General features: G+C 40.0%; 1 protein-coding gene across 3 annotated transcripts in view; it reads right to left on the bottom strand.

Annotated features, from left to right (window-relative positions):
• The window catches only part of ptpro (protein tyrosine phosphatase receptor type O), a 53,240-nt gene extending 30,610 nt beyond the window's left edge, over positions 1-22,630 (bottom strand). For all 3 annotated transcript variants that reach the window (XM_035523652.1, XM_035523653.1, XM_035523654.1), the window contains exon 1: positions 22,133-22,630. In XM_035523652.1, coding sequence (XP_035379545.1) covers positions 22,133-22,207 — 75 coding nt within the window. In that variant the 5' untranslated portion in view covers positions 22,208-22,630. The remainder of the gene's footprint in view (positions 1-22,132) is intronic.
• Positions 22,631-23,858: the final 1,228 nt, after the last annotated feature.

Genomic DNA, 23,858 nt, shown 5'->3' with positions numbered 1-23,858 from the left:
AAAACCAAACAAACTGAAGGCATCAAGAGGAAAACTCTCAAAAATCCTGAATAACATGCAGCAAACATGGATTGGCTTTGGTAAAGAGTAACAGTGGTTTCAAGTCTATGTCCACCGAGACAGGTTGACAGTGTAGAACCTCTGAGACCCAGTCTCAACAAAAATCATTTCATCCAATGAAGATGGAATTCATAAGACTGCCCTTCCCAGATGTCCTGTATCCAAGGGAAGCCCACAAAAGCACATAATGTTCTGTAAAGAGCCAAAACTCTGGATCTCTGAGCCACTTAAAAAAGTAATAAGACTTGATGAGTCCTTTATCACCTTTTTGCCTACATCTAGATGAGTTTATGTTTGGGAATTAATTAGGTTGGCTGCCATAATGTTGTTTTTTTTTTTTTGTTCTTGTGGGGCTTGTTAGTCCAGATGATTACTCTGTAGAGTCAAATAATGGCCAAAGAGTATGAGGCCATTTTACAGAAACACCTGCACTCTGTGGTGCATATGTTCAGTCATTATGTTACAATACCCCAAGATGGCTCTGCCCTCACACACACAAAACAAACTGAAGAATAGTTTAACCAGGATGAAGTTAAGCAACTTCCATGGCCTCCACAGTCACCAGATTTAAATATCATTGAACCTCTATGTAAAGGACCTTTGACAATGATATTAGGCATGTTCCAAATAAATGCTACACGTGGCTACAAATACATATAGAGAACTGTGGCACATGTAAAACATAATTATAAGGGTTGCCACAGCCGAAACTGATAAATTACAATCAAAATTAATAGACAAAGGTTTCTTTATTATCTATAAACCTTTGCTTTTAATTACTACCTATAATATATATACAATTAAGCATGTATATAAAGACAATTATATTAGACATATTGATCACGGCATCTTTTGTGTAAACACCAAATCTACGTACCACATCGATCAACTTAATACTAGAGTTGAGATACTTAATTATGTAAGCAGATAACTCTAGTGAGCCTAATTGATCATTTGAAGACACTCAATGATTGGATCAAGTGCACCTACTAACACAGTCAAAGGAATTATGGTGAATGCAACTCCACATTCCATTTAGTTCAGATTGGTTTTATTTGTATTGCATTTCTTACAACAGACACTACACAAACACAAATCTGGGTCTATCTTTAGCCCCACTGGGTCCAGCTTCTCTCCTCTCAGTGGATGAGCAAGAGTGGCCAGGAAAAACTGTCTGCCATTGGTGCAAAGAAGAAATCTCAACAGGTTTTAGAAAAAGACTTGAAAAGGGGAACCCATTCTCCTGGGTATTAAGCATTCTTAAGCATTTAGAAGCCAGCTGTTGTCTAAAACCCATGCTTGTAAATCAGATTATATTTTTGCTATAAATAGATTAAATGAAGGTGAATCATTCTGGGACTGTATCATATCACAGCATGCGGTGTGATCCTCATCTGCTGTAGTCTGACTACCTCCCTTCCTCTAACACTGTTATAGGAAGGGACCTGCACTTCCAGCTTATATATGAGTGTGCAATATTGCATTCTTTGTTGGATTTCACCACCATCCCACTGAAACTGGATTCCATTTCCCCTAAACAGAAAAGGTCACCCTCCACTAAATACCCACAATTCCGATTCAGCCACGATAGCTGGTCACGTCTTCTTCAAATCCACCCACCTCTTCTTCTCCTGCCTCGCGGACCTGAACGTGATAAGCCTGTACTACTGTGGCCAGGTACTGCTCCCTCTTATCGGCCCTCTGATGACTATCGGCGATCGTCTCATTCTTTCCCAATAAGGCTCGGTACCGTGCCCCGCAGGTCCGACGCTGGCACCGCTGCTGCTGAAGCAGAGAGCGTTACTCTGTCCACAGATAAGGAGGGTTCCTGCAGGAAGGTCGGTGCTACCAGGAGCAAGGCGAGATATACCGCTCTTTCATTAACTGGAACAGTGGGGAGGTTCCAGCTTGCAGGCCCTGGTGGGAGGTACCAAAATGAAGTCGCAGACCATCTGTGCGAGGCCGCCGTTAAAGGGACACTTTGTCCTTTTGAAAGCACTGTGCCAAAGGGAAGGTGAGAAAAGTTGGTAGGAAACCAGTTAGGCCAAACATGTGATGCAGAAAAATAGTTTCCGTTACCAGTTCAAACCAGCAGTTGCAGTAATTGCGGCCTAATATAACTCGATAAAACGTATTATTTCAAAATTATCTCAAAATTCTATTTACACACACCACTGACTCTATTAGAAACACCAAATTTGTATGCCTTTAAATACTTGTTTAACTATACATAATATCGCTTATAGGTATGTTTTAAAGGTGTGCAATTGCATACTATATTTCTTGGGTGGTGGACTATTATCAACACAGCAGTGACATTGAATGGGTAGTGTAGTGGCATGGTACCAGGTGTTGCCTTGGTATCAGTTCATCCAGAACACAATACTGGAAATTTTAAACACATCAGTGGCACTGCTCGGCTGGCAGAGATCCACCAAGTGAAAATGTCTAGCCTGTGGAGGACGACCGCTGATGAAGAGTTGTAAGAAAGCTAATGCAACGTCTTCTTGGCAACAGATACGCTACAGTCTCTAACTGCACATCTGCCATATTTCTATTACATTTCTATGAAGTGCATATATAATTACAGCATCTAAAAAAGAAACTGCTTAAGAAACTGCAAGACAGGAACTGAAGGAATTCAAATGAAAAATTAGCTAATTGAAAATCATGACCAAATTAAGTGAAACAACAGATATAAATCCCAGCTGAGCAAAGGTGTTACACAATTACTGATTTAAAAAATAAGCCTGTTTAAAAGGAGAAGCAGAAGTATATCAGACCCTCCCTCTCTTTGCCTTGCTCTCTCCTTGCTCTCTCTCTCTCTCTCTCTCTCTCTCTCTCTCTCTCTCTCTCTCTCTTTCTCTCTCTCTCTCTCTCTCAACCACTGTGATGGAATTGATAAGTCAAGTTGATGGGCTGTGATCTGGCTCACTACTTCTAAAGGATCTAACTGGCACAACACAGCACATAAGCCGATCGTTAATTTAAGGTCCTCCAGTCTAGACAAGGAGCACTGTCTGCTCTGCCAGGCTGGGATATGGAGCCCTGCCCATCTGCTCTACCAGGCTGGGGATATAGAGCCCCACACCCGTCTAATCTGCCAGGCTGGGATACGGAGACCCACAACCTTCTGCTCTGCCATGCTGGGATACAGAGCCCTGCCCCAATCTGCTCTACCAGGCTGGGATATAGTGTCCCACCCCCATCTTCTCTGCCAGGCTGGAATATGGAGCCCCGTCCCCGTCTACTCTGCAAGAATAAAAAAACAAACCTTATAAGTTCCACTGCAGTACAAAGATTACATATCACGTTGACCTGACTGCCAGTAGCATATTACACATATTATACCTTGATCCACCATATTTTCGTCCATTAATGCAGAGAAATTCAAGAAGCTGTTTTTTTTAAACAAGTTAACTATTTAAAACTTACTTGCCCAATAAACCACCTTGTAGAAATGACAGACGAGGAGCACCAAGGGTTGAGCAGTCTTTATTTGACAGTCTTTATTTTGTATGTGTGTAGTGCTATTTAAGTGGACAGAGTATGTCCTCCTAATGTAGCATTTTAGCACACGGAGAAGGAGAAGAAGAAGGCAAGATGTCCTTTGCTACTCATCTCCCATCTGTTAATAAAAATACATTTGTGAAGAGACACACACACACACAGGGAACTGAGAGGAACCTTTTCTTAGATTAGGTAGCCTCTTGTCACATATTACAGGAATTGAAGGACATCTTCACTTTTGTTATCTGTGTGCTTGAACATGTGTGCTCACTTTTACTGATAACAGAATGCAGGCATAATAAGAACAGGCCAAATGGAACAGCTTTGTCTGTCATATATAGATATATACAGTATAATGAAACATTTCTTTCAACATATCCCAGCTTCTTTGGAAGCTGGAGTCGGAGCAGAGGGTCATCTGTTATACAGCACTCCTAGAGCCAAAAGGGTTAAGGGCCTTACATAAGGGCCAAACAGTGCTTGCATGGCAGCATTTAAACCAACAAACTTCTGATTAATAGCTCAAGTCCTACTCACTAGGCTAACACCGCCCTCCTTCAAGGAACGTAGGGAGCGTAGAGAATGTTGCTGGGCCCACATGAGTGTGCTTTGTACCAGCTGTTATTATTATTTTTAATTAAAATGTCAGTTGTTTTAATTTGGGCTACTAGGGTCAAAGTTTGGGCTAGGGTTAGAGGTAGACATAGTTTACATATGAGAACGAGGTACAGGATGCATGTGACTGTAACATGAGTGTGTGTGCATGAACATATGGAACACTCCCATGGCTACAAACAAAGCACAAAGCAATAATGTCGCCATGACCACCCTGAGAATCGCCTTCCACAGTAACCTTTCATATGAGCCTGACAACATCAAGTGACCTGCTCTTTGAGCACTGTAATTCACGGAAAATTAAGTAAATAAAATCTTAAGACAACTGGAACACGTGGCTGTGTGTGCCATCTCTGTCTTTGTCTGTCTCTTCAGGTTAAACTATACTGTCCAAGTTATAGTCGTTTTGGAAGAACAAGTACAGTTTCTGTAAGTGTGGTTGGCCTCCAGATTATATGCCATGCTGTTTATTTACAATCATGATATTGGTTCATAGTGTAGGTGGACAGTTGTCATTACACAGAATGCATGATCATATTATTACTGCTGCAAAGCTTCACAGGGGAATGTGTGGGTGAGGTGTGGAAAAATGCACACACACACACACACACTCACACACACACACACACACACACACACACACACACACACACACACACACACACAAACACACATCAGCATACTCTTGTCTACACTAAGGACTCATATCATTAGAGTTAAGTATCAGTAAGTTACAAGATGACCCGAAAACCCCAAAGAAGAGCGAGTCCATTAGAGCCAAACATGTTCAAAACTCATGTGCTTTGTAAGACCGCAAGGCCTGGAGCTTTCTACATTGTCTGGCAAAGAGATCATTGAGAACGGATGCAACATGTAAACAATATGTTTGACCCTTGTTAATGGTGAATATGTATGCATTACTGTGTTTGTATAATCTCACATTAAGGCTACACATGTGCATTAATGTATTTATCTAATCTTATAGAAATGCTAAACGTGTGCATTACTATATCTAATCTCCCATGACCATTAAAGAATTAATAAATAGACAGTGTTGCTATGCACTTTAGAAAACAGCAAGGAGTGTTTCCTGGTATGAACCTCTTAAGGAAGATACTTAGCAATTCTACATTGTAGACATTGTATTATGCCTAGCTGGAGACTGCAGGTATAATAGGCCACTTATGAATGATCATCCATTGAAGGTCTTATGGTAATTTGAAATGGAAATTTTGCCTGAAAATCACATTATTATATTGAGCAAAAGGCTTTTTAAACTTATGTATGTATATCAAAAGAGATAAGAATTTAATTCTTAGATTTGATTCAGCACAGGTTAACTCTAAAACATACTGTAGATTTAGAATGTATTCAGATCCCTTTACTTGGTGCACACCAAGTAAAACATACAGTAAGACACAGTATGTCTTACTGTGTTGTGGATTTGATTTTGAATGAATATAAATGCCATTTTACTCATCAATCTACACTTAATCGTCCATAATGACAAAGTCAACTGTGCAATTATTTTTATCTTTTGTGACCATACATAACCAGCAAGGCCCACCAGCACCAGCATTGACTGAACACCACTGCTGAGGGAAAGCGTAACCGAGGTGGAGGTGGGAGAGGCTAAAGGCTAGAGCTAGTTAGCCATCCTTACCTAGCCTACTGATAGCGAATATTCACTCTGTTGCTAACAAGCTGGACAACCTCGGGACCAGGACTGTTGTGTTTTTATTTTCAAGTAGACCTAGCTTTGGACAGCATATCTGACTCAGCAGTGCGGCTACAAATATACACCATATACCACAGTGAGTGGACAGCAGCGCTGTGGAAGAACAAAGACAGCAGTGTTTGTGTTTGTATCAGATGATGTATAGATGTGAAAGTGGTTATTAAACATTACCACTGAACACACAACTATTACTACTAAAGTGCAGGCCGTACTATTTATCAACACAATGCACTGCTATGCTTTTACTCACTGGTTACCTTCTGACTCCAAGAGCATTTCTTTCAGCAAAGCCACACATCCAGATGTTGTATTTGTTGTTGCTATTTATGCAATTTATGGACTGTCCTTCTGAAATACCACCAGCATGTACATTTTCCAATTAGAGAGGAAAACACTCTCGATCATTTGTGCAGCAACATGAAGGGTGCTTACAAGGCTACTCCCCCACTTAGGACAATCTGACCACATCTCCCCGTTTCTCTACCCAGCATGCAGACAAGCCCTCAAGCAAGCCACTCCAGGGAGTAAATGTGTTAAAGTGTAGACTGAGCACACCAATCAAGTGCTACAGACCTTCTTTGACAGCACTATCTGGGAAGTGTTTAAAGTTGCTGCCATGCCATGTTGATCTAGAGGAATATGCAGTGGTAGTAACCGTTAAATTAGTACTTATGAAATGCATATCTCAACCAAAACCAAGAATTAACTGTGAGGTGTGGTCCACACTGCCTGTCTGCTCCACTGTTGTTTGTGACAACACTGATGACTACAAAATATCATGTATGACCTATGTAGAGCAAGCAAGGAAGCCAAGACACAATGTAGACTGAAGCTGGACGGCTACTACAACACTGCTGACATGTGGCAAGGACTGAGACAGATCACAGACAATCAGGTTAAAGTGGGGGGCGCGCAAACAGCCATTCCACACTGCCAGATGATCTGAATGACTTCTGTGCCCGCTTTGAAACCCTCACATGGAGTCACAAAGGAGTGTTGTGGCAATGGGAAGCACACAGAGCACATCATTCAGTTTCGTCGGCCAAAGTGACCAGTATCCTGATGAGAATAAATCCTTGTAAAGTGGCTAGCCCAGACAACAGCCCCAGGCACTCAGGACTTGCTCACTGGAGCTGACTGTCTTTGCAGACATATTCAACATGCCCCTTACACAAGCCACCTGCTTCAAGACAACCACCATCATCCCCTTTCCTAAGAATAACCCAGTCACCTGTCTCAAATGACTCCAATTGTGATAAAGTGTTTCAAAAACCTAGTCATAACCCACATCCAGAGGAACATTCCAGAGACCTCAGATGCTCTCCAGGTTGCCTACTATCAGAACAGGTCCCCCGAAGATGCTGTAAACCATCCACACAGCCATCTTGCACGTGGAGACCAAGGACAGTTATGAGAGAATGCTGTTCAGCAACTATAGTTCGGCATTCAACATTGTCATACCATCTAAACTGACCAAGAAGTTCTACACCCTTGGACTGCTAACTACCCTCCACAACTGCGCCAAAACTTTCGAACAGGAAGACCTCAATCTTTAAGAATTGGCAATCATACAATCAGCACATGAACCATACACACAGGAACCATCCAGTGCTGTGTGTTGAGTGCCGGTTCTATACTCTCTGTACATTTGACTGTGTTGCCTTCCAGACTAACACTGGCATCATCAAATTTGCTGATAGTCCTACAGTCATTGGACTGATCACTGGAGGTGTACAGAAGGGAGATCTGGAGGCAGTTCTGGTGGCATGGACAACAATCAGTCATTAAGGAAATGATTGTTGATCCAAGGAGGAGAAGGGAGTAGCACATACCACGTAGTACACATAGATGAGGTGGAGGGGGAGAGGGTGAATGCCTTCAAGTTCCACATTCACATCAGCAAGGATCTCACTTGGTCACACAATATATCTCACCTGGCAAAAAAGTCACAGCAATGTTTTTAATTTCTGAGATAGCTGTCTGAAGTCTGGTTTGGGAACTGTGCTGCACAGGACTCTCCAGAGGGTGCTGAAGACCACCAGAACCATCATGTAATGTTAACATGCCCTTTTCATCTGAGTTTCAAAATAGCTAAATAAGAATCCAAATGCATAGAGCCTATTCTGAGAACCAGAATGTTGATAATTCTGTATGGTTTTTCAGTAATTGAGACCCAACCAAGATTCTCTGTTAAACTAAAGGTCAAAAAGGATGGTAGGTGAATCTGATCAGTGAATCTGGTGGAAAATATCATAGCATTGTTAAAACATTTCACATGGTGCAATATTCCAGTGGGCTTTGTAATGTGATGGCTAGGAGTTATGAATAGAGTGAGGATTGTAAGTGCAAGTTTCTTGCCATGCAGAACAAAGTGCAGTCTCTAACAGGATGAAATGTCAAGGCTGAGGTAAGACTAATCACGGCGAATGGAAGCAACCTAAGATAATCGGTAATCTTCCGTTCACTCCGACTGAATGCACATAACTTTGCATATTTAAATCATAAAGGTGACAAGTGAAGAACCATGAAGAACGAATGAATATTCAAAGACTCTGGGGACAACTGGAGTTGAATAGAATTAGATTCTACATCTACCTCGTTTCTTTGGCTGTTGCCCCCCCAACAATTTTTACCATGAAAAGAATATGCCAGTTAAAACCCAATAATTAACATATTTTCCTCTTGAATTTTTATGAGACAAGGAGCTTATGAATATGTAAATCCATGAGGGCGGGAGTAAGAAATAGAGACCAGTTTTTCATTTATGGACTCAGGGGCCTGTCAGTCAGTCTATGTCTGTCCTTCATTCACAAAAACAACTGTGCTTTCACAGTATAATATGACTGAAAACAAATTTTGAAGAAATGTCAGTTTCAATGACCTTTTAAAAAATGGAAGAGCCAGACTAAAAACTGACCCCAGTATCTCTTGTTAGTTTAATACACTGAACTTATACATGGCATCAGTAAAAATGCCCTCTCACAGATATGCAAGTTTTAAGTGATTCAATGAATCTCATGAAATTTTAGACTTGGCGTACACTGAATAGACTAAGACCTCCCACATCATAAACAGACTGACTTAAGGCTATTGACTTAGCTGAAATAATGAGGGGTATTTTTAATTTAGTTATTTTTAAAATAAATGGATTTAATAAGTTATTGAATTATATTTTAAACAGTAAAATAAACAACAAACAAACATTAAACAAATATTGAGTAGATACAAAGAACAGCACATCTGAAAATGATTACGAACTACTTATTATGTACAGCATACATAACATTGAGAATGGAATCAAGTGATAAAACATGGAAGGAAAAGCAAGCTCAGGCATTTAATTATACAGGAAGCATCTACTGATGCAGCTCACTTCAACAATCCTCAGTCCATTAATTTGCTTGTGTTTCTTTAGTTAGTAAGATTCTTTGGTAGGATCCATTGGTAATTGGCCTAAATGCATACAGAATATTTCTAAGGTGCTACAAATATGGTGAAGTTCAGGAATAAAAAAGTCCTCTTTACAGCAGTGAGTGCACTAGACACTCACATGCCCTCATTCTGAATTTCTCATGTGGCACATTTTCCGGAAAGCTCATGCAAGCGCTGCATGGCATGAGCAGCCCACAGCTTCTGTTCATTTCATTTGACACAAAGCAGGAAGGAATGACATCCTTGGCTCAACCTGTGCGCGTGTCTTTCAGATGTTTCCGTCATTCGGTTGAGGTCCACTGCTTTCTGCTTGCTAACGAGCCAGGAAGATTTAAAAAGAGAACATTTGAAATGGAAGCTGGAGGAGCATTGGAACATCTTGAGTTTGCTTCCCCATTCTATGATGCAAGAGAGCTACTTTAGAAGGTCATTCACAGCTTCCATGGAGACACTGCTCGGCACTGGTCCGTGCAGCTATGAAAGTGAGTTTTAGACTTTCTTTCACTGCCTGATCTTCCATATGTGATCTTTCTGTGTGACATAAACGAATGTTTGTGCTGTATCACAGAGCTGGAATCAGGCTTCCTTTCTGGGAGAATGGGAAACATTTTTTTGAAAACAAGTCAGATATTGTGTTCTTGCTAATCAAATTAAAGTTTTAGCAGAAGGCCATGTCATTCGTGAAGATCAGCCAACGCACAACAAACGCTGTTGTTTATATATTGCCCACCTCAGGCTTTTTTCAACCCAGTGTGCTTGTATTTCATGTCCTCTTCTTCCTCAATTTTTGGCCTAGTCTCTCCCTAGCTACTGACCTCAAGATACTGCTATCTTCACGCCATTGATCTTTCGGCTCCTTTCAATTCGGAAAATGGCCTTCCCACAGACAGGGCCCATATCAAAAATAAACTTGGTACTTCTTTAAAAACATCTAGATGTATAACTAATGTTCTTTAATAAAGTGCATTAACAAATTATGTGGTCATCTTCCTGTCAGAAATAAACCCAAACGAGTTGCTGTGATGTGGGATTTACTTTCACTGGGCAACCATTCTCCTGCTGAGTGTAGCCAATTGTATTCACTCTGCTCAATTCCACAAATGGTGTAACCAGGCATCCCTAGAGAACTGAGGAAGTGTAGGACGAAGACAAGTACTTCCTTTATTACCAATACAAAAACATATAAGGAAGTTGAGGAAGACCTTCTGCACCTAAGGCTGTGGGTGTGGATATGGTGAGAGAAGGGTAAAGAGCTTCATGGCCTTAGCTAAAGACAATGCTCATGCTACACCATATTCAGGCACACACTGTACATTTGCAGTCATTCATCATAAATACCATGCTATTTTTAAAAAGCAGGTCTTGACAAATAGTGATGTCACACATCTGAAAGCCCCCCTTTTTATTCAAGAAATGCATACCATTTTGTTGTCACAAATAAAATAATTTCAGATCATTTTCAGCTAAAAAATAATCTTATTCATGCTTTTGAGACATTAACATTAAACATCGGCAATCCCATGAAAATTTAGGCCAAATCAATCAATTAATCAATTATTCAATAAATAAATCAATCAATATCTCTCTCTACACAGAGAATTAATCCTAAAGCCTAAGGTTTTTCCACATTGAAAACAAATCACCTTATTTGTAAACCACATCTGTAACACTTTACACACTTGTTGGACTCACGGAAATTGGTTGGCCATGTTTTATTGTAACTTTACTTTCTTTACTTTCCTGTACAACCCTGCATTTTAATCTTGAATTTGAGGTATCTGTGTATGAATTACATAATAATATAATAATAATAACAACAACAATAATAGTAATATTAATTAACTAATTAATTAAAGATTACATCCAAATAATCTCAATAGCCAACCATCCACCATCTCCAGTGGAATGCACATTAAGCCACTTCAACATTCATGTTGCCCAAACAAAGGTTTTTGCAAAGCAGTTTCAACTTCACAACATTACCTTTTTCATGTCACATAAAACCCAAATATTCAGTTCAACTTTTAGTGACACTGAAAACCATGACTAAATATGACACCATAAACATCCTCCAAGCCAGTGACATCCATGCTGTAGTATATAATTGAGGTAATTTCTTTATTCTTATGGTAAAATAATGCAGTGTTTAACCTCTAAGACCAAGGCCAATATAGTTCAAGCAGAGAACACTAGTGTCTACTGGGACACACAACAGATAGACAGGCAGACAGACATACATACAGACAGACAGACAAACGCACACACACACACACCCATAGTCACATGTCTGTGGTTGAAAGGATGCTGGGCGTGACCCCAGTTTTGGGAATAAATGCAGGGTCATTCACCCAAAGAAAGATAGCTGCCAATATTATCATGCAAACTTGAGAGTATTCTTCCTCCCTCAGCTTCAAGTCAGTGAAACGGAGAGCACTGGCCGGGGCACAATAGAGAACTGCCTTAATCTCAGTTAGACCCCGCTGGGAGACTTCAGGCAACTTCAGCTCAGCTGAAAAATTTGACAAGACTCCATTAGTTTAAGACTGAGACTCCCTAATGAGACAGCACACTTGGAATGATGTGTTTTTCCCTGATGGCACAAATGAGCAAAGTTTCCAGCAAAATGTCCATGATGGTCCCCAGAAGCCTTATGGGGTAAAAAAGTATGTATGAAAGAAGTGGTGAAATTCCAAAATACTGCTGAGCAAAGCAATTTGGTCATGCTTACAAATTTATGAGAGTGGACCATTTAAAGCTTTGTTTGGATTATCTTTTTGGGTTAATGGCCAAAAAATGAAAACACACTAGTGATTTTAGCCTTAATCTGAGTTGATGTGGACCAATCTTTAACTGTGCATTTGTTTTTTGTCCTAAATTTTTCCAGGACCTAATAACTGATTTGTGTGAGATATAACAAACAGACACTTGTATATTTTGCACACCTCTTTTAGAAATGCATTTATGCTTTGCCAGCCATTTTTATTGTTGTAATATTAAAATTCTGAAACTTCTCTTCAACTGTGTCTTTTTTATCTGTAGTCTGACTCAGTGAACTTCCCTTTCAGACTTTATAGACTTTTCTACCCATCCTAGCTTTTTTTCAATTGCTTCTGTCTCGTTCAATGTCCTATTGTAAGGAGTGGAACTACAACAATGGGATGAACCAAGGCATTTTTAAAATTTTGACTGCTCTTTGGCATGTGTATACCTACTTCTTTTTTTTTTTACTGACTGAAAGCCAAAATTCAATAAGAATTAGGAGCAGTCAGAAAATATTCTTTTGCAAAAATTCGTATTATGCTATGTATGACAGTGTGGAAGGGATATGAAAGAGAGACGCGATAAGCATTTATTCAGAAGAAACTTCTTACAGTACTAATGTACTGGCAACATAACCTGTGCCACAGACAGGGGCCAAAAAACAGCCTACAAGAGCAAAGCAGCACATGCCAAAATAAGTTAAAAAAAAAAAAATTGATTATCCAAAATGAACAGAAAATCTGAACTGATGCCGACAGTCACACTTCGATTAATCTGCATGCTGTTTGTTCCTTACTCAAAAACCATCACCGAGCATCACAGTCCATCATCTGAAGTGACACAACCTTTCATGTCGCAATTACGGCTAAATGCTCCCTGACCTCCATTTGCCAGGCTACGCAGTCAGTGTGTGTGTTATCTGCGAGAAGGGGGGAGGTTTCAGGCAGCAGCACTCTGCAGCCCCTCCGGTATTTAATTAAAAGTAAACACTGAGGAATGTGCACTGTGCTGACAGTTGGACACCAGGAACATACAGCCAGGCTCCCTCCCTCACCCCTGCCCCCCAAAACACCCAGGAAGAAAAACAAAGATCGCTCACTGGCCAACATCCCGACTAAATGGAAGGGCACTACAATGGCTTTCTCTCTTTTTGCACACTCATCACTCTTCTAGAAGTTTCAATCAGCCTCCCAGCAGAGCTGGAAGGACTGGCCAATAAAGTGTTCTGCCTAGGCTCCAGGAGTTCTTCCTCCTACGCCTGACAGCAGGAGAATCCAATCAAATCAGCCACCCATGAGGGGGAAGTATCTGATTGGCAGAAGGCTGACTCAGCATTGATGATGAGTTACTTTTGCTGAGCTCGTCTGAGCCTCTGACCGAAAAAAGCCTCCATGTGGATCTATAAAAGAATCAGGATCAGGGGATGTTATAGCAAAAAAATATATCTTGAAGACTCATGACACATAATAAAATTTATGATACATATCATTTTCACAGTGGCAAAACAGTGCCGCATTTTTGTAAATTCTATGTAAAGCTATGAACAAAATATTTTTATGCTGTTTACAAAAATTACAAAAATTAAAAAGTAACATAAAGCAACTAAAAATGTTTTAAAACAAATAATATTAATTAAAAAAAAACAAAACTAAATAAGCAAATGCTTTAATGAGCTAACAGGTACTTGTTACCATCCTAAGAACCCAGTCTTCAAAGCTCCAAATTTAGCACTGAACAGCATGCTATGCAGGGTTCTGGTGCCTCCAAAGCTCCCCTCAGTTCTCAGGTATATTAAGAGAAGCAGTGCTTTCTCCCGAGGATGAAAGAACCGTTGCGAGCTGTCTGACTTCCCCGTGCACATGTTTCTGAGCCTCACTTCTGCAAATACGCTGCGTTGAGGGCTGTTGGAGTAGAGGCTTCCGGCAATCAGTTCAGAAGGGCTCCAGCTGGAACCCAGGGCTCTTAGCGTCAATAGCTGAAATAATATCGGAAGTAGTTCTCTCACTTCCAAATTCTTTTGTACAACAATTTGGATTTTTATTTGTTATCTCTTTATTTTTTGCTGCTAACTTACAAGTCATGAGGAAGTTCTCAGCTAGTGTACCAGACTGGTTTATCCAAGATGTCAGACTGTGAACTCTGTGCTTGCCCATTTAACATCCTTCATGTGCAGCACTACCAACGCAGGACAAGGCATGCGCACACTCTCAAAAAAAGGGTGAGTCTGTCTGACTAGCACTGCTTCTCTTTAGGGGCTCTGTGCTCAAGCACAGGACTCGTGCGCCAGCTCCCATCATGCCACAGAAGGCATAATGTCCCACGTCACCACAGACAGACTCAATGGGCATTCTGTGCCCTTGGTAAGAGGGCCCAGAGGAGAAGACAAGGCCACAACCCAAATTTTACTCCATTTTCTCTGCGATGCTTGGGGAGGCGGCCCAAGGACGTATCTGGTCATTTATTGCTCTGACTTGCCAAGGAGCTGGAATTCAGCTGAACACACAAGGCAGCAATTAATGCATTACAGCAGTACACCCACTAAACTGCAGTCAAGGGTTTTGAGAGACAGTGTCACTAATCAAGCGAATGCTCACTTCGCACTGGCTGATCTCAACAGTCCTGCTGAATGTTGGGTCTGAGATCTGGCAAAATCACAGGTGTTCACGCAGCCTGACAAACACATGTAGGTGTTTCTGTGGAGGTGTTTCTTATGACAGTGCATTAAAATGTGCCAATCTGTGTAAATACAATTACTAACCACAAACCACAAAACTGGTTAAAATATTCATGGCCCCCCACCCCCCACGCCCAATCATAGTGATGCAGTCCTGATTAAAAATGTGTTTTCTGAGCGTGCTAATCGAGGAGGGGTTGTGGAATGGCCTGGAAGGGCATTCATGCTTCACTGGGGCTGAATGTCTCTGTTTATTTCTCGCCCACTGTTAAAGGACGGTTCGATGACCATAGCATATACTCATGTCTAAGTTGCCTAATGTATTCTTAAAATGTGCATCTCATAAACAAAATCATAACCTTGTATTGTCTGTTTTTTTCACTAAATTTCATAAAACTTTCTCCGCTTGACTGGCACTCCAGATATGTTCCCATCTTCCCAATCTTGCTCCAGACACTAGCTATTATCACAACCTGATAGGACCAACTGATGTAAATAGTATAAGGATGTTCATTCACTTTGATTTACTATCATTAGATGAAAAGCAGGATCTGCAAGTCATATATTAAATTGACGGATCCCCACCAGGAAGATAACGCTTTGATTCAGTTATCATGACATTTGCCTTTGTGTCCTGCATGTACGATACATGATTAGATTAGCAGCCAGATTAGCAGCCAGTTCAGAGGAGTGTTGGCCTTGTAAAATGGTTCTTTGATGAACTTTTCATATACTGAGCAAATGAACACTGAGCAAACACTGAGGAAGTCTATGGACCCCCGACTTAACAGTATACAGTGTCAGACATGGCATAAACAAGTCTTTTTGCAGTTACTTACCAACTTGAAATGGTTAGAATCAAGTGTGTGAGAATTATTTAATCAGTTTTCAAGATACTAATTGGTTGTGTAAGCCTTTTTACATGTTCAGTACATTAGCCTGCCAGCTCTAGTGTAAATCTACAGGACCTCAATTTGAACAGTAGAATATCTCACCTGACAGACTTTGGGATATAACTGAAATTGCATGAAATTAATGGTCAGATTTGCTTAATTGCCAGTCCATATTACCTTATTAAAGTTTTGTTTCCCATAATTCAGAATCATCCATAGCATAACCTTCGTGACAGTTAGTTATGGATGGGCAATATGATGACATATTAGTTACTTATTACAATACATCATGTGACAATATGCTGTTTTATAATGGGAACTGTCCATTCATGAAACACTCAAATTACATTAATATAAAAGCTAATGGTAAGGTTGTGCAATATATGATTGATGGGAAACAACAACTTTAAGGTATGGGTTAACAACGGCAAACCTAAACTTGAAATCAAACAAAAAACTGTTAGCCAGAGAGCTGCCTTTCATCTTGGTCAAATTGCCAAAGTGCCTTGTCTTAGCATCTAAGATGTTGAGCTATGCATTCGGATTTTCTTGCAAAGACTACCATAGCACCGTTTTCATTAAAAATCAACAGGAACACTAGCCACATATTTTGTACATATCTAAGAGCAATATGCATTAATGCTGACAAAGGAGGAAATCGCTGACATTACTGGGGTCAGTCTGACCCGATACACAAATCCTAGTTGCTGTAGCTACATCATCCAGTTGACCACCTGGCAGCCAATGGGGACAAATGATCAGGAGAGATAATCAGACATAGTGGGAAAACATTTGGGGTATTTAAGATTAACAAAAACAATTAAATATTGCTTTTCCCTCTCAAGAGTGAACTGCTCCTTGTTACACAGAGTGTTAAAAAAAGTTTTTACTTCATTTCAAATAGCTGCTTGTGCTGTGTTCTTCACTTGTCCTGAACCTAAACTAGGGAAGAGAAAAAGCTCTCCACAAGAAATTGATACATTTTGAGTGTCTTTTGCTTGCATTTGGAGCATTTCATGGTTTAGCACCTGTGTATGACTGCTGCACTCCACAATAAAGCACAAAAAGAGGTGGTGAGCCTGCCTTCTGTGCTTTAGGCTCCAAACCTATGAAACTCCCTGCCACGTGAAGCTTGGCACATAGCTGCCTCTATTAGCAGTTTAAGATCAAAACACATTTTTCCTTGATCCAAATTATATATTTTGCAGTTTTGTATTTACTTCCAAGTAAAGCAATTTGAGATACATTCAGTGTATACAAGGTGCAATATTATATTTTCTAAATAAGTGTGTATGATCATTATTGTAGCAGATTTGCTGTTTTAGTCTGAAAAACAAGTACTGTGCTGTAGTCTAATGAGACAGTTGCTAATCAGGTTGTAATTGTACTACTCTTTCTGACTTTCTGACTGGTCTTCCTTTTAATGGATGAAAGAGCTCATCAGCGACAAGGCCAATGTTTACACAAATCTCAACACTTCAGCATTTTACAACAGAACAAACGAGCATGAAGATTCTCTCTAGGTGTGAACACATACAGGAAACAAAGAAGGCATAATAAATTGCCATTCTAAAGAGGTCAAACTAAAGAACACTTTCATTCTCGCTTTCCATATACTAGAAAGGGCAGGCTTAAATTAACTCCTATAGAAAGAATTCACCTCCTCATGTTCAACCCAAATCTATGTCCTTGAGATAGGCTGTGAAGGTGGACACTGGCAGAGTACCTGAGACACTATGGAAGACTTTGACACTATGTGCCCTTATATAGATGATATGGCATATCACAGACATCTCCCTAACAACTGTTCTATTAATCAAAGGCAGTGATGGATTACCAACTCTTTCAACATGCAAGGCAACTTATAGATATACCTCCTTAAAAGATTTTCATTAGGTGAATGAAAAAACTTCTAGTAATTGTTGCTGATCACAGTTCAGAGGAATATAAAGGCCAACAGGACATGCTGGGTCAGTCTGTATTTTTGCACTTGATAATTATGTACACTTACAGTTATGTACAGTTATCTTACACAAAATGCACAACTGTGCTGCTTCTGTCACCCCCACTGGTGCTGAACATTGTGACTAGTTAAAGGGAAGAAGTACATATATCCTAGCAGAAACATGACCTGTCATGAGCTAAACTACAAAGTAACGAACCGTACTATTACGGAATCTGTGTGGGTGACAGCGTCACTTTGTGGGAGTTATAGTAACACTTAAAATTATTGTATGCGAGGGAATTGTTCACAATTTAGCTGTGTTATTTTGCCCAATTTTAGGAGGAAATCCACAATAATTTGTGTACCAAATGGCATTAAACCACCCTGTAAATCACATATGCTGACTTAGAATAAGAGCACCATTCAGGGTACAAACCTTATTACAAAGAAGAAATCGGATGAAAAGGAGAAGGAGATGGAATGAGACCTTGCTTGTCTGCAGTAACACATCTGAAGAGAGAGAGAAGAGATCAGCCCTTTGGCTCTCCTCTCCCAAGAATTAATCAGTGAGACATCCTGTGGTCCCAGCAGCATCATATTTTCAGCCCTATAAAACCCACTTCCATTTTTTCCCCTTCACTTTAGGCACTAAACTTGGCCAAATATCACAGGAGTTTGCCAGTTACTGCATAAGGAGTGAGCCCAGTCTTATGCAGGACGAGGCCCATATGGGCCTATATATACCAGCAAACTAATGAGATGAGAGGAATCATGTGGCAAGCACCCTGAAAGGCGATGTATTTTCAGTGATCTATGGTTGGACACGTTTTTCTGGTGCCTGCAATGTAACCATAGAACTTGTTCGTTCTGGAGTACTTTGGGATGTCCTGGGATGTGGGAATAAAGTCACAATCTAACCACATGTCAGCTTGAACTCACAAGCTTTCAGTTTTTATATTTCTTCTGGGATGTGCTGCCCACCAAAGGGTCCTGACCTAGCATGTAATACATTCCTTATGTGCTGTGATGTTTCTAATGTACTGTATGTATAATGTTGATTGCTGTTGTTGTTGTCAGTCCTGAAAGGTCCCAAACAGGAATGTGCATGAAAAAAAAATGAAAAGAAGATTTACACATTTGAATTGTGATCTATTCTATCAGCACTGAAGATGTTAAAACCGGCAGGTTCACAGCACATCCGGAATCCTCCCATTGGTGCATTAGCAATTCTCTGACATGTGTTACAGCTTTTAAATACACCATAAAAATGATGAATCTCTGAAATGAGACCACATACATTTACAACATTACCTCCAGAGTCCAACAAATCCTGTTGAAATAGCAACCATAAAACAACATTTAGGCTGCTAGTCAGAACAGCATGTACAACTGCACCCAACCAAGGGACATTCTGAGACAAACCATGGTTATTCAAGTCACTCAGGTAAATGCTGGAGCCAATTAGATTAATCAGGGATTTGGGCAAAAAAGGTATCTGTTAGTATGCACATGTGCTGAATACAGAGCTCATACTGTCATCAGAACACAACCTCAAACATACCTCTTCTCCAGACATGAGAAGCACTGTCCATTTAGACATTTTAGCCTTAAGACACAACACAAAGCAATCAATGCAGAAGCATTGCAAAACACCAAAAAGCATCCAGTTACACCTTTCCTTTTCTCAAAAATCTTTATATCTAAGGAATTTAATAAAGTAATTTAAAAACCAGTGACAGAAGATTAGTAAGGAAATAAGTAGGTGTAAGATGATTCATTCATTGAGCTGATGCAGTGATTTGAATTCTTGCCAGTTCAACTACACCAACCTTCTATTTGCAATATTACTGTAGTTGGCTCTGGAACTGATTGGCCTTGAATCAGTCAGAAGTGATATGAGTCAGTCAAATTTAATTGAACACACTGTAAAACAAAATTACCATTGTTAAATTAACACCTATGCTGTACATCTGGGAACTGCAGTATTTTCAAATATACTCTATAATGGTTAACACTGTAGAAGTTGATTTGTTGAAACTAAATGAACACACCCACACAAACACAAACAAAGTTATTATGCGCATGCACATGCACCCTAGACTTCAACACCATAACCTTGAGAATGATCATGATGATTGGATGTTAAATGTCTAATGCAGGTGTGTTATAGCCTGCTCCACTACCTTGAAAGCACTGAGATTCTATCCACTTTAATGGCAGGCTATTAGGATACCTACAATAATTTAACATGGCTGCCTGTGTAGGAACTTCAGCTGCTATACCTCCTCTGATCTCATATCAGAATTTACATGAGACTGTCAAGCTTCATGGATCTTTCACACAAACCACAGTAAACTGTATATGGGAAAGCCATGGATGAGATATTTGCACGATAATCTACAGGTAGCCCAAAATGGATCATTTCATATGGTGCCCTTTCCTTGATTACATTGGAATTCCATGCACTTGTCACGTCAATTTACCACAGTGTTGAGTCTGGCAGTGAGGAGCAGGTGAATGGGACAGCCACGGACTGGTTGGCCCCTCTGCACAGGGAACCTGGAGGGCCGAACCAGAGGTTCTGCAGATCACAAAAACAGGCTACAAATTGTTATGTACTATGTGCTAAGTATCAGATAGCACCAGGTATATCAGTGTTTAAACCCCTGGCAAAGGAGTATCAGGGTTTAAACCCCTGGCAAAGAAGTAGAAACACTGTCATTAGGACTATACTCTAGCAGGCCAACTCTTCTGCACTAAAAGCCTTGCTAAACTGCACTGCATTGATGTCTATGTATATGTTAGTCTAATTGCTATGTGCACTATATCGTCATTACTGTAAAAGAATTCCACCTCTTGCCACGGGTGTGCTGCTGACAAATGAAATTTTACAGCCTCTAGACACACATTCATTTCATATTGCCAAAAGTCACCACTGTTACAACCCATACAGGAGTAATACACAATCATGTTTGGGGACTCTGACCCCAAATCAGTCTCCATTCTGGCCAGCACTCGATTATCCATGCCTGAGTGATTCACAGAGCACTGTCACCATGGATACCAGGCTCAGGTGTGATTGTGAACAATGATGTCACCAACAGGGAGATAGACAGCTTTAAATGTGGTTAAAAAAGTGATAGCCTATAATATATTTAAGAGAAGTAATCACTATTGTAACGTTTATATAATGTAATTATAAGGATAACTGGAGACAGTTACTAGGTGTGCCTATAACACTATTTGTGAACAATTTTACTTAGTGATATAGGGGCTGAATGTGACAAAGAAAAAAAAAAACAGCTTTAAATTCAATGTGACATCTAAATCAGAGAAAAAGATATATGTTTCTGAATATATTATATGGTTATATCAAAATAAACTCATATCAAACTATATTGAAATAAACCGATGGCCCACAATATCTCCAGCAAATTATTGAAAAAGGGGGATATGTAAGGCTCTCAATAGAAAATGTAAATCCAAAGTAAAGTAAATGTTTTCAAACAATGTTGCATAGTTTACACAGTTACGGGAGCTTACCGTTGTCATATTCACCTATGATTGGTGACCTTCTTTTTCAGCAAAAATGCTCTCATTTACTGATGCCTTTAAAGCCGAAGTAATATAATATGTTGTGGTATTTCTAAGGAATAATTACCACACTGAAACGCTGATTTAACCCCAGGGACGTGGGTGCTGAAGACCTAACATACAGAACATTTAAATTATCATGTGCAACTATGCACATCCACCACTGGTGTAAAACAATAACCAGAACTATCTCCATAAATTAGTAAACCATACTGAGAGATTATATAAAATAATCTATTTTGCTTTCACTAGTAACTGTCATCTGGTTCTGTTTCATATGACAAAAATCTAATTGATGTGAGCGATTGGGAAAAAGATCTGTGCTAAACTTTTTCACCCTAAGCTTTATCTGCTATGAAATGTTTTCTGGGCCTTTTATGTTCTGCAGCAACCAGGTATTGATTAGGACGTCATTATTATTATTTTTTTTTTTTGTAAAGCGAAGATCTTACGTGCAATTGATTCTACAATATTTTCAAATACAGTATTTGGGCTCTATTCCATTTTTCACACAGAAGGCTTTGTGACACTGCTCAGGAATACTTGTACCCGGCTCTATAGTTTGTAGTGGCAGAAGCATACACAGACATTACGCCAGATAGATTCAGCAGGATGACCCAGTTTTGCCTCGAGAAATACCAGGCTGGAACTGCGTGCCAGAGCGCGTCATATTTAAAACGCAAATGAATTCAACTCGATTCTTGAGAGGCTGCGGATGTAAAAGTGGCCCATAGGCAAGTACTCGGTACGCTTTAGGAAATTGTGTACACAAAATAAAACTAGTTCAAAGGGAATTGCTTAAGCAGTATTTCACAGAACGTCTGCTTGGCAATGCTAAACTAGACAGGGCATATGGCTTCCCCCGTTATATCTTGGGGGAATACGCTGCAAGTAAAAAGATGATAACCTACCTGGATGCTAAGGAGTAGGTAAAAAACGTAAGGCAGTGCTGAAGTCATCGTAGCTTTTCTCTTTTGGAGATGCATCGAAAGGCAGTGGTGCTTTTATTTGAGCTCACAGCGCTACTCGGTGGCTTGCACATCCGAACAATGGCGAATTTTCTGTAGCATCAGACCGCTGGCGCTCCGCTCGGTCTCTCACCCGACCTTAAGTGCACAATGGTCCGCTAGTCTACCCCCCAGGACGTTAGCACGACGTGCTACGGCTGTTCTTTGGCTCTATGCCGGTATCAGAGAGCTTGCACTCCAGCCATCTGCTACTTAAAAGTCCGATCGAGGTGATTTGAGCTTAGCATGAGCGACAGGTCGGGCGAGCTAGATGGGGAGACAGACGCATTGCTCATCGGTTTTCGGAGCAAAGACTACCAAAGCACACAAGCTGAATTCTTTCTCTGTCCCTCTCCTCCGACGCCCCGCCCTTATCAGTGATGGGGAGTAGAGTCAGAGGCGACGGGAGCGAGGCTTTGGAAATCTCTGCAACACGCTTCTCTTCTTGTTATTCTGGCTTGTCATTTCAGGGGGTAAAGACACAAAGCGGGTTATAAAGCGGTTGCAAACCACGAAACTTCGCAAACATCGTTATTTATAACGTCACCAGTTATCTTTCATATACTGAAAAAAGTCATAAAAAAGGCGGGGGAGGGCAAAAGGGTAGCGTGGTGCATTTTTGCCATAACCAAAGACAAACAGATTTTTCTTTTCCTTTTTGATTTCATTTTATTGTAATCTGTAATATCGATATGCATTTACTTAAGATAGCGTAGATAATGCGCAATGCATCAATCCTAGTTATATTCACGACATATAGTTGCAAATTCGATAGAAATTATTATATTTCATGTATTACCATGGACCATTGTCTCTATTTTTGCCTTCTTCTGTTGCAATCCCTCATCATTCATCATTCCCATGAAACCATGATCCGCTGCGTGGACCGATACCACTGAAGCAGCCTGGTGCCTCGTTATGCAAAGATCAATTACAAGCATTGCAGCTTGTCTTATAATGGCTGAGGTTTGAGCACTAACAGTTGGTCCTACGTCAGAACGAAACCTAATGTTGGTTGACAGTATTTGCAAAGCATGAAGTAAGCATCAAATCATTTTAATGAAAGGGAATCTTTTGTAGCATTGAAATCCCTACAAAGGTTTTGGTCCAGATTTGAAATGACTTACTGAACTTGTGCTTGTTAATGTTAAATGTTTTACTACCCAAGGCTTTTGACCTAGTTTATGAATGTTTTATATGTTAAAAATGTATATATTTCTGGGTTTAAATTAGACCTGTTTCAGACAGGCTGTCGTGACTAACCTGTTGTATATCTTGGAAGAAATATGTGTCTCGTACTAGAAGCACTGCACCACTGCTTTGTCATTCTCTAGAGGATAAGTCACCATTACACTACAAAGTTTGAGTTAAATGACATGTATTTAATTTCAATAATTTACATTTATTAGGCTGCACATTACAACCCATAAGTTTTCTTCTTTCAGTTCCATATTTAAGTAGATTTTTTTAGAGATGCACATCAGATAAGCATAGTTAAATTAATTTGGCCTTTGCCATCACTTCTGTAGACTGCTGTAGTAACGATCGTATTATTACTACAATTATGCAGAAAGGGAAAGGCTGAAGATTTAGAAGAGTATTCTATCTTCCTTTCTTTGGTGGCATAAAC

The sequence above is a fragment of the Electrophorus electricus genome, chromosome 2 (assembly GCF_013358815.1).
Source record: "Electrophorus electricus isolate fEleEle1 chromosome 2, fEleEle1.pri, whole genome shotgun sequence".
In the NCBI taxonomy this organism is placed as follows: Eukaryota; Metazoa; Chordata; class Actinopteri; order Gymnotiformes; family Gymnotidae; genus Electrophorus; species Electrophorus electricus.
Note: the sequence above shows the minus strand (reverse complement) of the source record. Positions and strands in the feature narration are given on the sequence as shown.